Source organism: Oryctolagus cuniculus, chromosome 15 (assembly GCF_051225735.1).
Source record: "Oryctolagus cuniculus isolate XC-2025 breed Fujian yellow rabbit chromosome 15, ASM5122573v1, whole genome shotgun sequence".
Lineage (NCBI taxonomy): Eukaryota > Metazoa > Chordata > Mammalia > Lagomorpha > Leporidae > Oryctolagus > Oryctolagus cuniculus.
In genome coordinates this window covers 8557217-8572911 of record NC_142881.1, presented here as the reverse complement: position 1 = coordinate 8572911, position 15695 = coordinate 8557217, and the positions used below count along the sequence as shown (strand labels likewise).

At 44.1% G+C, this 15695-nt stretch overlaps 1 protein-coding gene across 7 annotated transcripts in view; it reads left to right on the top strand.

Annotated features, from left to right (window-relative positions):
* PLEKHA1 (pleckstrin homology domain containing A1) overlaps positions 1 to 15695 on the top strand; it is a 63000-nt gene that overhangs the window by 26502 nt on the left and 20803 nt on the right. For all 7 annotated transcript variants that reach the window (XM_008270614.5, XM_008270616.5, XM_089313880.1 and 4 more), the window contains exon 5: positions 7167 to 7264. In XM_008270614.5, the coding sequence (XP_008268836.2) occupies positions 7167 to 7264 (98 nt within the window). The remainder of the gene's footprint in view (positions 1 to 7166; positions 7265 to 15695) is intronic.

Here is a 15695-nt window from a genome sequence, read left to right as displayed (position 1 = left end):
GAGAGAACTTGGTGTTTAGTTTTTTCATTTTGATTGCATTTAAAATGCATGTATTTCACGTACTTTTGACAAATCAGTACAGTTGACTTCCAATCAGTCAGCTTTGGTTTTAACCTGATAATAGTCAACCTAATTCTAACCCTAATAGCTAGTATATCTTCAGCACATCTTGAATTGCATTCTAACCACCACAACTAGGCATTCACACAGAAGGATTAAGTCTGTGAATGTGGTTTTGACCCCATGGGATCTGCCTGCCTACCATTTTCCATAAATTTCTTCCTTGTGGCCCTTATATTATTATTTGACTTGGAAATTGCCTCCTACTTCTCCTGCCATGAGCATCTCAAGCAGATAACCTAATTCTTAATGCTCACCATAGCATGAATTTTAATCTCTATTCTAGCCCTAGGCCTAGCCTATGAATAAATCCAAAAAGGACTGGAGTAAGTTACATGTGGTAATTAGTTTAAGCTAGAACAAATGATTTGACTCATTATATAATGGTATTCCATAATTGCCAACATGCTTTCAATTTATGTAAATATTATCTTATATTACATCCCTGTTAGGACTGTTTGTGTATCAAGTCCACCTCATATCCTCTTTACCATGTTTAGAAAGCCTAATATATCTTTTCACTTTCAGAACCTTTGCGAATCCTAAATTCACGTTTTATTCTATCATCTATAATACTGTTTTCTACAAAACCTCAAGCTTACACTTTGAAGAATTAATTATACACATAATACGGCCAAAGCCGCAGTTCACTAGGCTAATCCTCTGCCTTGCGGCACCGGCACACCGGGTTCTAGTCCTGGTCGGGGCGCCGGATTCTGTCCTGGTTGCCCCTCTTCCAGGCCAGCTCTCTGCTGTGGCCAGAGAGTGCAGTGGAGGATGGCCCAAGTGCTTGGGTCCTGCACCCCATGGGAGACCGGGATAAGCACCTGGCTCCTGCCTTCGGATCAGCGCTGTGCGCCGGCCGCAGCGGCCATTGGAGGGTGAACCAATGGCAAAGGAAGACCTTTCTCTCTGTCTCTCTCTCACTGTCCACTCTGCCTGTCAAAAAATTTAAAAAAAAATTATATGCATAATAGATTTGACATTTATAACTATTTAGAGTAGGTGGTTTTAGTTGAAATCAAAAGTTAAGCTTGGTCATTTATTGGTCTGTGAATAGTTTATTAGTCATCTGCTGCTAGCAGAAGTAAAGATTCACAGAAGGCTCGCCTTTAGAGAAAGGGGCATTGACTTCTAAAATGAAACTACACCTTCCATTTGAAGTGTGACATATCTCCTCTCAGCTTGCCCCAAAACAGAGAACAAGAAGCACTCAAACCATCTTTGTGAAAGTGGCAAACATGTGTAACCTCTGTGTATGAAGATGGAAGGAGAGAGGGTGGAGGAGTGGAGGAACTGAGCAGAGTGGAGTGGCCCGGGAGGAGTGACCGTCTCCGTGGTCTGCCCCATCCCACTTGGATAGGCTTAGTTAGGTCTGGGAGATCCGCTTTCTGGGGCAGCAGTAGTGAGGAGAGCTGAGAATGGGGCTGTGCAATGTCTGTGTGAGAAACAGTCTCTAGTTCCTACCCCCATCTGGCTTAGGCACCACCTTTCCCGTATCCGTGCAGGAAATGCGATGTGTGGTGTTTCCAGAAATAGTAGCAGTGAGGCTGCATACTTGGAAATGCTGGTCCCAGAGAAGGGAAGAAATAAGGCACGAAACTGAAAATAGGAAGATTAAATGGACATCTGCACTTGAATTCAGTCCTTTCCTGCATCTGGTCCCAGAACACAGTACCCTAAAGAAGAGCCCCCTGGTGCTGACCGCTGGGCGTTTCTCACATAAGAGCTCCCCGTACCGTGAGACCTGCCCCACAGCAACCCAGGAGAGCCTCCAATCAGTCACTTTAATACCTTGACTAAAATATGAAGATACAGCCCAGGGTTACTTAGGTTTTTGTTTTTAAGATTTATTTATTTACCTGAAAGTCAATTACACAGAGAAAGAAGGAAAGGCAGAGTCACTGGTTCACTCCCCAAGTGGCCGCAATGGCCGGAGCTGCACCGATCCCAAGCCAGGAGCCAGGAGCTTCTTCCAGGTCTCCCACATGGGTGCAGGGGCCCAAGGACTTGGACCATCTTCTGCTGCTTTCCCAGGCCACAGCAGAGAGCTGGATCAGAAGTGGAGGAGCTGGGACTTGAACCGGTGCCCATATGGGATGCCGGCATTGAAGGGGGTGGCTTTACTTGCTATGCCACAGCGCCAGCCCTGGTTACTTAGGATTTGAGGAGAGGTACCTATCAAATAAGTAAAGGGAGCCGGCGCTGCGGCTCACTAGGCTAATCCTCTGCCTTGCGGCGCCGGCACACCAGGTTTTAGTCCCTGTCGGGGCGCCGGATTCTGTCCCGGTTGCCCCTCTTCCAGGCCGGCTCTCTGCTGTGGCCAGAGAGTGCAGTGGAGGATGGCCCAAGTGCTTGGGTCCTGCACCCCATGGGAGACCAGGGTAAGTACCTTTCTGCTGGCTTCGGATCAGCCCGGTGCGCCAGCCGTGGCACGCTGGCCACGGCGGCCATTGGAGGGTGAACCAACGGCAAAGGAAGACCTTTCTCTCTGTCTCTCTCTCACTGTCCACTCTGCCTGTCAAAAAAAAAAAGTAAAGGGATATGAGACAATGTGAAAATGCAATGAAAAGAAATCTAAAAGTAGAACAAAGGCAAAGATAGTAATACGAGAGAAATAAGAAAATTAGATACCTTATCAAGGGAAAGTATAGAGAAAGGAGAAAATTGGCAAAGAAATGTGATTAAGTATCTGTAACCGCTTGGTTCTTTACCTTTTTTTTTTTTTTTTTTGACAGAGTGGACAGTGAGAGAGAGAGAGAGACAGAGAGAAAGGTCTTCCTTTGCCATTGGTTCACCCTCCAATGGCCGCCGCGGCCGGCGCACAGCGCTGATCCGATGGCAGGAGCCAGGTGCCTCTCCTGGTCTCCCATGGGGTGCAGGGCCCAAGCACTTGGGCCATCCTCCACTGCACTCTCTGGCCACAGCAGAGAGCTGGCCTGGAAGAGGGGCAACCGGGACAGAAATGGTGCCCCGACTGGGACTAGAACCCGGTGTGCCGGTGCCGCAAGGTGGAGGATTAGCCTAGTGAGCCGCGGCGCCGGCCGGTTCTTTACCATTTGAACCCTAACCTGCTGATTATAAGTTATAAAATGAATTTTGTTTACAGTTAAATGAGTGTGCTTCAAGTTTTATCCACTTGATTTATTCACTATGATGGTAGCCATCTGAAATAAAGAATTCCTCAAGTGGGCCGGCGCCTTGGCTCACTAGGCTAATCCTCTGTCTTGCAGAGCCAGCACACCGGGTTCTAGTCCCCGTCGGGGCGCCGGATTCTGTCCTGGTTGCCCCTCTTCCAGGCCAGCTCTCTGCTGTGGCCAGAGAGTGCAGTGGAGGATGGCCCAAGTGCTTGGGCCCTGCACCCACATGGGAGACCAGGAGAAGCACTTGGCTCCCGGCTTCAGATCAGTGCAGTGCGCCGGGCGGCCATTGGAGGGTGAACCAATGGCAATGGCAAAGGAAGACCTTTCTCTCTGTCTCTCTCTCTCACTGTCCACTCTGCCTGTCAAAAAAAAAAAAAAAAGTCCTCATAAAGTTAGGAATGGACACAAGAGAGAGAGGACACAAAACTCTGGGGGTGCATGCATTACAATGAAAACGCTTGCTTTAAAACCATGGCAACTTAAAGGTGTGGCTTATCATTAATATTATTATTATCATTGCTTAAATTTTTATTCTTCCTTCCTCTGTCTCCTTTTCCCCGCTATTATTACCTTGCCACGTTTTAGTAGCTTGCTTTAGATTTTCCACAGTACTTCCTTCTTGCCCTTCTCCAGCTGATGGCAGTGGAGAAGAAAATCTTTTCTGGCTCAAGCACTTGCTAATTTCTTTACATCCTACCCTTCAAGGAAGGGGCCTGTGGCATTACCATTTCATGATGAGGAAGATGCTCACAGAGTTTAAATTTTACATATACATACATATATATATATATATATACACATATATATATATAAAGCTGTTGCTTGTATGTGCATGAGCTAGTCAGAGCTGACTGATTTTAGGGTCTGACATTTTCTTTGCCTCATCACTATGCTCCTCTTAAGTTCTTTTTTTCTTTTTGAATATTTATTTATTATTTGAAAGTTAGAGGTACACAGAGAGAGAAGGAGAGGCAGAAAGATGGGGTGGGTCTTCCATTTGCTGATTTACTCCCCAATTGGCCGGTGCAACCAGAGCTGTACCAGGAGCCTCCTCCGGGTCTCTCACGCAGGTGCAGGGGCCCAAGCACTTGGACCATCCTGTTTTCCCAGGCCATAGCGGAGAGCTGGATCAGAAGTGGAGCAGCCGGGACTCAAACCGGTGGGATGCCAGCACTGCAGGTGGCAGCTTTACCCGCTATGCCACAGCTCCGGCTCACCCTCTTAGGTTCTTAAAGTGTGTGAGCTTTTATTCACAGTATAGAGTATGCTTAAAGCCTTTCTTGGAGTAGGTCTGTCTCCTCTCCGTTAAAAGAAATTCTTAAATATTATTTTAAAATAGATGTTAAACATTTACTTTGTGCTGGATATAGTTTATTAGTACGTGCTTAATTGTTCAAACTCTTCAGATATTGTGAGCAAATGCTCAAAACAATGTTGAGGGGATGAAGCCATTATGAAGAGAGCTCAGCTGAAGCTAGAAAAAGGCTATGACAGGATGCCCTGTGTTTACTAGAAATGAAAAATAATAATTACTACATATTTAATGACCTCATGGTTACTAACTTAACCTTAATATTCATTTGTGGTATTTATAATTTCTCCAGGATCCAGAAAGATACAAAAGAACAGATTTACAGTGTGTTAAGTTTCTTTGGTTCCCAGACTGGTTGGTTTGTAGCATTTCATAAGCTATGCTTTGACTTGCTTTCTGAGACCCTCATCTCAATTAAAGGAAGCTCTGGTTTAGAGTACCTTGATCTTAGCCCCAATTTCAAAATCTTGTGTGCTTGAGAAATGAGTTTTTTTCCTTGAGGGCTTTCATTTCCTCCTTCTCTTAGTTATATTCAGAAGGGTGCTAGCAAGTTATTTAAAATTTGCTGGAAACTTTTAGATGTTATTCTTATTTAACAATTTTAACAGCATAGCTATTCCAATGCCTTAGCTCTTGGAATACTTGTTTTTAAAATAAATATGTATAATTATATTTTAAATAGCTTTCATTCTAGAGTTGTTTGTAGTATTTTGTAGACACTATACATACAAATATGTTTTATACAAGTAGATTGTCCCTGTAAGTGTATGTAAAATTAAACTGAAGGAGCTAATATTGTGGCATAGTGGGTAAAGCTGTTGTTTGCAATGCTGACATCCCATGTGAGTGCTGGTTTGTATCCTGGCTGCTCCACTTCTGATCTAGCTCCCTGCTGATGGCCTGGGAAAAAACAGTGGACGATAGCCCAAGTACTTGGGTCCCTGCCACTTATGTGGGAGACTTGGATGAAAGTGCTGGCTTCTGGCTTTGGCCTGGCCCACTGCTGGCCATTGTGGACATCTGGGGAGTGAACCAGCAGATGGAAGATCTCTGTCTCCCTCTGTCTCTCCCTCCATCTCTTTAACTGGCTTTCAAATAAATAAATAAATCCTTTTTAAAAATTGAATTTCTATAAGATTCCAAATACATTAACAGTTTACATATAAAGAAAATCCATAAAGGCTACAGAAAGAAAGATGTTTATTTTTTATCTTGACCTAAAAAGATTTCCCTAAATATGTGCAATTTAGAGGCATTAAAGGAAAAAGATTGATAGAATACTTGTTTGATCAAATATTCTGAGCAAAGTGAAAAGACAAGTGACAGACAAGAAAAAGTACTTGTAATAAAACAGGATTAATGTAAATGCCTAGATAAGGTAATAAAAAGTAAACTTAGAAGAAATATAAGAAAATAAGCAAAGCTCACAGAGATAAACATACAAGCCTAATTTGTCTCAATAGTCAAAAGAAATTCATATTTTTAAAAAAGATTTATTTATTTGAAAGAGTTAGAGAGGGAGAGGAAGCAGGAGGGAGTGAGGGAGACAGAGACAGAGACGCAGAGGTAGCTGCAGTGACTGGGGCTGAGCCAGGCCCAAGCTAAGAGCCAGGATCTGCTTCTGGGTTTCCCACATGACTACAGGGGCCCAAATGTTCAGTGGCTAAAGGAGCACAAAGAAAATGTTGAAAGAACCCAGAAATTAGCAACTGCATGAAGCAGCTACCACTACTAGGGCTAAAGAGCAGAGGGGAAGAGGTAGTATCACCGTAACGCAGGGGTGTGGAGGAGAAGCCCCCGGCACTAGGGATGGGAATCTAAGGAACTCCGCAAGGCTAGTGTAAGGAGCATGGGGCCCTGGAACTGAGCCAGCTGTGTGCTGCTGCTAGGGGAGATCAAGAGCAGAATCAGCAAGGATTCTCTCCTCCTTCCCACTCCCACCTTCCAGCCACCCATCAGACCTTCCGTTGGCAGAATGCGGTCCGTGATCTGTGATCCCTGTTGGCAAGGAAGTTAGGAAATATCGTTTGCAGACTCCTAACCTCGATGTCAGAGATCCATTGGGCTGAAAAGAGCCATATAACTATCACAGCTGATGATAACCAGTACTAGCAAGGGGTAGTAGAGGAAAGAGGACTAAGCCTACATTACTGGTCAAAATATAAATAGGTTCAACTTTTTGAGAAGACAATATGCTTATACTTGTAAAAATTTTAGATGTGAATTCCCTTGGACTTAACCAAGTCTATGTCAAGAAATTTAGTACATAGCAGTGCTCTCACCCTGTATGAAAGAATACAAGTGTATGATACTGTATCCAATTTCAAAAATTGGAAATAGCCTGAGTGTCCATAATTTGGAGATTAATGAAATATAATGTGGTCTATTCATTTAATGAAAAACTTTGCCATAAAAGAAAAATTTTCTATATGTTATTGGATGGTAAAAGTCGTATTATATTTTATCCACCCAGATTTTATCAAATCCAAGAGTGTCTGAATGTTGAAACTAGCCAGGTTTTTCAGCTGCTGTAGATACAAATTTAGAGGTAACAAGTTCAATCTTTGTGTGTTTATTTTTTCTCTGAACAGTTATGAATGCAGGAATGAGGAAATACTTCCTACAAGCCAATGATCAGCAGGATCTAGTAGAATGGGTAAATGTGTTGAACAAAGCTATAAAGATTACAGTAAGTGCTTTTTGTTTTTGGAAAATTTTCAATGTTTAGCATTAATCTTTACAGTTTAAAAGTGTACCTGCTGACTCTTCGGTTTGCCAACAGGTTACACACTCCAGCTTTACCTAAGCAAGTACTCAGAGTGTGAACACATTTCTTTTTATGTGGTGACTTTGGGCCCTTTAATCAGCTCATGAATACCTTTTCAACCTATTATGAACCTAATAAGGATGAATATTACTGTAGATTTTATCTACTGCTTATAATAATGTCTCTTTTTTTTTTAGATTTTATTTTTTATTTATTAGAGAGACAGATCTCCCATCTGCTGGTTCACTTCCCAGAGGCCTGCAATAGCTTGAGTCTGGGCCAAGCTGAAGCCATGGGCCAGGAACTCAATGTCTGCATGTACTATCCTTTGAACTATAACCCCTGCCTCCCAGGGTGTGCATTAGCAGGAAATTGGAGTTGGGGGTGGAGGTGGGACTTAAACCCAGGTACTCTCATACGGGCTGTGGGTTCCAAGTGGCAGCTTCACTATTGCGTTAGACGCCTGCCTCTGCAATAATGTTTCTAGGGAAAATGCACATGCTATGTGGAGTTCTGCCGCGAGGTCGTATTTTTTTCTCCTCAAGCCAGGTAAGGAATAGACCCTGTGATCTTCTAAGCCATGGCTGGAACAGACAGGGCAGGTGTTGGAGATAGGAACAGGCCAGGGGACTGTGAAAGGCTGGGAATTGAATCTGAAGGCCTGTGTCAAAAAGAAGCCCCTCCCATGTGGCCTTTGGGGGTTTGTCTTGGGTTCTAAACTTCTTCCCTCACCTGCTACTTTTCTTTGAATTCCTTCCTTTCCAGGGCTACAGCTTCTTGCTCCAGCCTAGGCTTTTCTTTTGTTTTGTTTTCTGATGGACATCAGTGTTCACTGATTATTAATACCATGTGAGGCCTGAAGGTTTTACCTAAATTATCTGGAAAAGACTCTTAGAATGGCTGAGTGCCTTTTACAGGTCTCGCAGCTGCTGAGTGAGCAGGCTGGGAGCCCAGTCTGGTCTCTGGGGCTCTGAGCCTGCGCTCTGACGAGCAGTCCTTAGAGTTTCCTGAGCAGAGAGCCCTCGCCCTGCTATTTTGTTCCTAAAGCACGGAGCAACCTTGTCCGCGCGTTTACTGCTGATGATGAGCAAGCGGGTGGCTTCTGTTCTGGCCTCCTGTTTCCCATACACACGTAGGGTGCACTGTCCAGAGAGAAGCTGAGAGGAGTTCTGGCCGAGCTTTGTGTCAGTTGAAGTGTATCTTTTATGAGGTGCAGTCACTTCTGGACCGTAAAGGACCTGCTGTCCAAGAACAGGCGCCCCTGAAAGTCAGCTATGTTAGTCACTTTTTTTTTTTTTTTTTACAGATGGAGTTAGTGAGAGAGAGGGAGACAGAGAGAAAGGTCTTCCATCCGTTGATTACAGCACAGCACAATAAAGAGTTAATAGAACCCAAGCTGTTCTCAGAGTTAAGTCAGGTTTTTGGGTCTGCACCAGAACAGCTTGTTACCACATGACGGAAAACGCCCACACACCGCACCTGATCTGTACGTGAAGCGGAAGTGACTTTAGGTTCGCACCGTTTCAGAAAAGCAGTGTTTTTAACTGATTCAGAAGTATGTATTCTTACAAGGGTTTACCTCTTAATAAATATCCCCTCCTTTGAAAATGTCTTTAGAAAGACACTATCTAGTAACTTTACAGAATGTGTTTATCTTTCACAGTTCGCAGTAATGAGCAGCACTAGTTTCTTTGTGCCTTAAGGGAAAAAGTGGTAAATGGTCTCAAGCTTTTTTATCATTTTGCGGAATTTTGTGTTGCTGTGTGTAATTTATTAATGATAAGAAACAATCTTAAATAACACTAGTAAGCTTTTTAGCATGAAGGAGAAACAAATTAGGGACTGAGTAATGTCTTAAAATGTGTGGACTCAAATAGTCTTTGTGGTTTTTGCAGCCTTATTTTACATGATGAAGTCCTTATGGTTTTTAAGGTAAATCTGTTGGTAAATCATTTTCATGTTTTTGTGAGTCATATTTAGAAAATACAAATATATGTAAGATGGAACTAACCAGTAAAGGGATTATGCCTACATTAAAGTGAATATAGGATTACTTATAGTTATTAAAAATTAACTTTAGATAGATCCACATTTAACTCCTAACAATGACAAAAGTTTTCATTCCTTAATAAGATAGGTTTTGTTAATTATATTCTTTTTTTAAAAAGGTTTATTTTATTTATTTGAAAGGTAGAGTTAGAGGGAGAAGGAGAAAGAGAAAGAGGTCTTTTATCTGCTGATTCACTCCCCAAATGGCTGTCATGGCCAGGGCTGGGCCAGGCCGAAGCCAGGAGCCTGAAGCTTTATCTGGGTCTCTCACATGGGTGCAGGGGCCCAAGCACTTGGGTCATCATCTGCTTTCTCAGGCACATTAGTAGGGAGCTGGATCAGAAGTGGAGCAGCTGGGACTGGAACCCAGTTACCCATATGGGTTGCTGGTGTTGCAGGTGTTGGCTTAACCCATTACCCCATAGTGCCAGCCCCTTGTTAGATTCTTTTAAAAAATCTTGGGGCTGGCACTGAGGTGTAGCGGGTAAAGCTGCTGTCTGCAGTGCCAGCATCCCATATGGGTGCTGATTCGAGTCCTGGCTGCTCCACTTCCCATCCAGCTCTCTGCTATGGCCTGGGAAAGCAGCGGAAGATGGCCCAAGTCCTTGGGCCCCTGCACTGGCGTGGGAGACCTGGAAGAAGCTCCTGGCTCCTGGCTTCGGAATGGCACAGCTCCTGCTGTTGGCAGCCAGTTGGGAAGTGAACCAGCAGATGAAAGACCTCTCTCTCTCTTTCTGCCTCTCCTTCTCTCTCTCTGTAACTCTTGCAAATAAATAAATAAATCTTAAAAAAATCTTACCAGTTATAATTTCATAGGCATTTAACACATTTAAATGTATTTAAGTGTGGCATCTCTAGTTTGTCACATCTTCCTGTGGAAGCTGCTGATGATTTACATGTGGATTCTTGGAAATTTTAGTTTACAAACTAATATATGTGCGATTTACTTCCTATGGAATCATTCCAAACAATATTTTGGTCAGGTATGTGACTTAATCATGCTGAGTACTATGTGATACACAAACAGACTTTTGGGGAGCCAAAATTAGAATTTGAATTTCAAAGTAGAGGTGCTTAGACGGTAGCGGGTAAGGGAATTAGACTTGCTTAACTACTTTCTTATTATAGTTTCTTCCTACTTTTATGTTTTTTAAAGATTTGTTTATTTCTTTGTTTGAAAGGCAGAATGTCAGAGAGGGAGAAGGAGGGACAGAGAGATTTTTTCCGTCTGTTAGCTCACTCCCCGGATGCCTTCAACAGCCAGGACTGGGCCAGGCTAAAGCAGGGAGTAGGAGTCTAACTATGGACTGTTGCCTTCCAAGGCATTTTAGCAGGAAGCTAGATCAGAAGCAGAGGAGTGGGATGCCAGGGTTGGCAGTTTACCTGCTACAGCACAAGGCTGGCCCCTGGTTCCTTCCCATCTTAATGCAGTCTCCTCCAGTACCATCATCTGGGGCTTTCCTTACTTTTCTTTAAGTCTGTGTCAATGAGGTTTCAACGGCTGCCATTTAAAATTCTTTTCCCATTATTTTATAAAAGAACAGATGCAATGGTAGAGGAATCAACCCTCCAGGGAATATTAGTAACTGGAGGTTGGAAAATGAAATTTCAAAGTATGCTTTTAAATTTTCATTTAGATTGGCCGGCGCTGCTGCTCAATAGGCTAATCCTCCACCTTGCGGCGCCGGCACACCGGGTTCTAGTCCCGGTTGGGGCGCCGGATTCTGTCCTAGTTGCCCCTCTTCCAGGCCAGCTCTCTGCTGTGGCCAGAGAGTGCAGTGGAGGATGGCCCAAGTGCTTGGGCTCTGCACCCGATGGGAGACCAGGATAAGTACCTGGCTCCTACCCTCGGATCAGTGTGGTGCGCCGGCCGCAGCGCGCCGGCCGTGGCGGCCATTGGAGGGTGAACCAACAGCAAAGGAAGACCTTTCTCTCTGTCTCTCTCTCTCTCACTGTCCACTCTGCCTGTCAAAAAAAAAAAAAAATTCATTTAGATTAATGACAGCATAAATATATATATGGTGGTCTCTGGGTGCTTCTTGATATTAAGTAATATCCAAAGTGATTAGAGCTTATTCCTTTTTTTTTTTTTTTAAGATTTATTTATTTATTTGAAAGAGTTACTCAGAGAGAGAAGGAGAGGCAGAGAGAGAGGGGGAGAGAGGACTTCCATCCGCTGGTTCACTCCCCAGATGGCTGCAAGAGCTGGAGCTGTGCTGACCCGAAGCAGGAGCTTCTTCTGGGTCTCCCATGTGGGTGCAGGGGCCCAAGGACTTGAGCCATTTTCCATCTTCTGCTGCTTTCCCAGGCCACAGCAGAGAGCTGGATTGGAAGAGGATCAGTTGGGACTTGAACTGGTGCCCATATGGGATGCCAGCGCTTCAGGCCGGGACTTTAACCTGCTGAGCCACAGCGCCGGCTCCAGGGCTTATTCCTAAACAGAAATCTATATTTAAAAAAAAAATGTGTATGTTTTCACCATAGATTTTAATTTAAAAAAAAATAACATATTTTAATGTAGAAGTTAGTCTCGACATTGTGGCCAAAACTCCAGAAGTTTGACCTTTTTGTTGTTGTTAAGTGACATCTGGAACAGGTAGAAGAGTGAGCTGAATATAGGGCTTTGGTTTTGTCATAATGGTCTGTGTGCCCAGAAGTTAGGCCTTCCACTTCACACTCATGTTATTCAGTCAGCAGGTCAGGCTCTTGGGTCAGAGCAGGGTAGAACCCTCAGAACATAGAACCCCAGGAGTTTATATCTGAACATTTTAGGGTGTTTTTTTTTTCAGATTTTTAAAAAATTCATTTATTTGAAAGGCAGAGTTAGAGGGAGAGACAGAGAAGTCTTCCATCCATTGGTTCACTCCCCAGATGGCCCCAGTGGCTCCAAAGCCAGTAGCCAGGAGCTTCTACTGGGTTTCCCACATGGTTGCAGGGGACCAAGCACTTGGGCTACCTTCTGCTACTTTCCCAGGCACATAAGCAGGGAGCTGGATAGCAAGTAGAGCAGCCAGGACTCACCCCGGCACCCATATAGGATGCCTGTGCTGCAGGTGCACCACAGTTCAGCCTCCCACACACCCCTCCCCGTTTTTTCTTAAAATTTATTTTATTGAAAAGCAGAGTTAGGGAGGAAAAGACAGAGAACTTCCATCTGCTGGTTCCCTCCTCAAATGATGGCTACAGTCAGGCTGGACTCGGCTAAAACCAGGAGAGCCAGGAGCGTCTTCTCAGTCTCGCATGGAGGGACGGGATCCCAGGGACTTAGGCTGTTTCCACTGCCTTCCCAGGAGTGGTAACAGGGAGGAGCTGGACTGGAGTGGAGCAGTGGGACACGAACCACAGCTCCTGTGGGATGCCGGCCTTGCAGGAGCCTGCTTAACCCCGCTGCACCAGCTCCTAGGTTTTAGTGTTAAGCCCTGGCATTATTAGTGAACAGAACATCAGTCTTTTGCATTTTTGAGAAAGCTGTGACCTACTTATTTTGTCAGTCATCAATGCTGAAATCTGTTTGTTCAAGTGTTCTCTAGTTGTTTTTACCTCTACTTTTCCTACTGTTAAAATTTCCTACTACTGGGAGTACATACAGATGCCTGCTAAGATCACCACAGAAAACCCAGAGTCACAAAAAGGGCCAGAAAGCAAGGGGTGAGGAGGCCGAGTCTTGTCTGCCGGAGAGGAAGCTCTCTGATTCTCAGTAACAGCTGGCAGGCTGGGGGCAGGGGTTCTGAACCTGTTTATCTCAGTGGCTGAATTTACTCTAGCTTTTCATTCAGTCACCTGCAGTTTTAAGTGAGTTTTCTGTATTTACGAGTTTTTTGCTTGTGTGTTTTTCTTGTTCTTTGGGAATAAGATTATTATATTTTAGGTAATTTTATTGTAAAATGCAGTTCTTTTTTCTTTTAAGTTTTTTTTTTTTTTTTTTTTTTTTTTTTATTTGAAAGGCAGAGTTAGAGAGAGAATCTTCCAACTGCTGATTCACTCCCCAAACGGCTGCAGTGTCCGGAGATAGGACCATCTGAAGCCAAGAGCCAGGAGCTTCAGCCTTATCTCCCACGTGGGTGCAGGACCCCAAGTACTTGGGCCATCTTCTGTTGCTTTCCCAGGTGCATTAGCAGGGAGCTGAATTGGAAGTGAAGCAGCCAGGACACGACAACCAGTGCCCATATGGGATGCTGGTGCTGCAGGTGGCAGTTTTACCCGCTATGCCACAGTGCTAGCCCCTGTAAAGTACAATTCTAAGTTAATAATTGGACATTTTTAAAAAAGATTTATTTATTTGAAAGTCAGAGTTACACAGAGACAAGGAGAGGGGAAGTGGTCTTCCATCCGTTGGTTCACTCCCCAGTTGGCCGCAGTGGCCAGAGCTACGCCATTCTGAAGCCAGGAGCCAGGAGCTTCTTCTGGTCTCTCATGCAGGTGCAGGGGCTCAAGGACTTGGGCCATCTTCCACTGCTTTCGGCCACATCAGAGAGCTGGGTTGGAAGTGGAGCAGTGGGACTCAAATCAGCGCCCATATGGGATGCCAGCACTACAGGCGGTGGCTTTACTCACTGTGCCACAGTGCCGGCCCCAATCATTGGACTTTAATCTTGGAATTTTGCTGTATTTAGCATCTGATTTTATTATATGGACAATTGATAAGCAGTTGGCTTATAACAACATAGGCAAGGATTTTTAATGTACTGTAATTTCTGGAAGAAAAATTGAAAAGGCAGTATGAGTTTCAGCATGTTTTTAGGTAATATTAAAAGTTTTTCTTAGGAAATTACCATGTATGGCTGAACTCTCAATTATGGCTTTCATTATGATCACCTCTTCGCAACACATTTCATGTAATATAGGTGAGTGTACAATTTCCCCTCTGGCTTCATATTCCTGTAGCGTTGTTGTCTGTTCTCAGTGAGGTAGCTGAGCCACATTTTTGTCTGTCAAAGCAGTAGAAATACAGGGTGCGGTTGGTCAGCATCCGCAGGTTTTCCTCGGTGCCTTGTTCCGGGCTGGCATTAGTTATATTGCCTTTAGAAATCACTCCAGAACGTGCAGCCTCGTAGAAGATTTCAGAGCTACTCAGGACTCAGTTCTCTTCCCTTTCTTCCCAGTTCTCACTTCTCTTCTGTTTCTGCAGGTGACTGGCTTGTGGTGTGGATGAGCACCGGGCCTTGGGGGTAGCTTCTGGAGGGAGGGGCGTGGGAAGATTTAGTGGTCCGCCGGGAGACAAGTTATTACTGTCCACAAAGATGCTTATGTGGATTGGGACCTAATGCAGCTCAGAGTTCTCTCATACACACATAGCCCATGTGTGCTCAGTATTTAAAAAAAAAACCTTTGAGAATCCTTGTCTGTGTGGTATACCGGCTGTGTGGCAAACCTGGTAGGAACAGCATGTTGTAAAGAGAGCATAGGGTTTGTAGCAGTGTTTCTCAAAGTGTGGTTTATGAAACATTACTTCAAGTGTGTTTCTTGTTTTTTGGCTCTGCAGTAAATTTATTGAATCAAAATTTCTGGGTATGGAGCCTGGGAATCTGAAGTTTTTAATAATGTTCCTGGGTAATTGATGCCCTGTCACGAAGCTTGAGAAACCCCACTGTTCTGGCATCACACTCAGTAATACATGGTTAGGGTCTTTCACCATGATTTGGATGGTATCTGTAGACAGACCAGTGTCCTGTTAACAGAAATTAGCCATGTGACAGGAAAATTATTTAAATTAAATATACTTCTTTTTTTTAAGATTTATTTATTTATTTGAAAGTCAGAGTTAAACAGAGAGAGGAGAGGCAGAGAGAGAGAGAGGTCTTCCATCCGCTGGTTCACTGTGCAACGGCCGGAGCTGCACTGATCTGAAGCCAGGAGCCAGGAGCTTCTTCCAGGTCTCCTATTCTGGTGCAGGGGCCCAAGGACTTGGGCCATCTTCTACTGCTTTCCCAAGCCATAGCAGAGAGCTGGATGGGAAGTGGAGTAGCTGAATCTTGAACCGGCACCCATATGGGATGCCGGTGCTTCAGGCCAAGGCGTTAACCCACTGCGCCACAGCATCGGCTCCCATACATTTCTATCAATGCTTTTGTGATTGTCAGTAATATTTGTCTTAAAGTTTCTGAAAGGTACCACAAGATCCCCAAATACCTTTCAGGTCACTGGAGATACTAAATCATGTGTAAAATCAAAATTGATGCTGAGTGTATTTTGATACATCTTATTCACAGCCTTAAATTTATAATTCAAGTGCAGACTACATGGCTAACAGTCTGTAGACAAAAATAAGTTGAGTATGCTGTTCTCTGATTTTAAACCACATAAG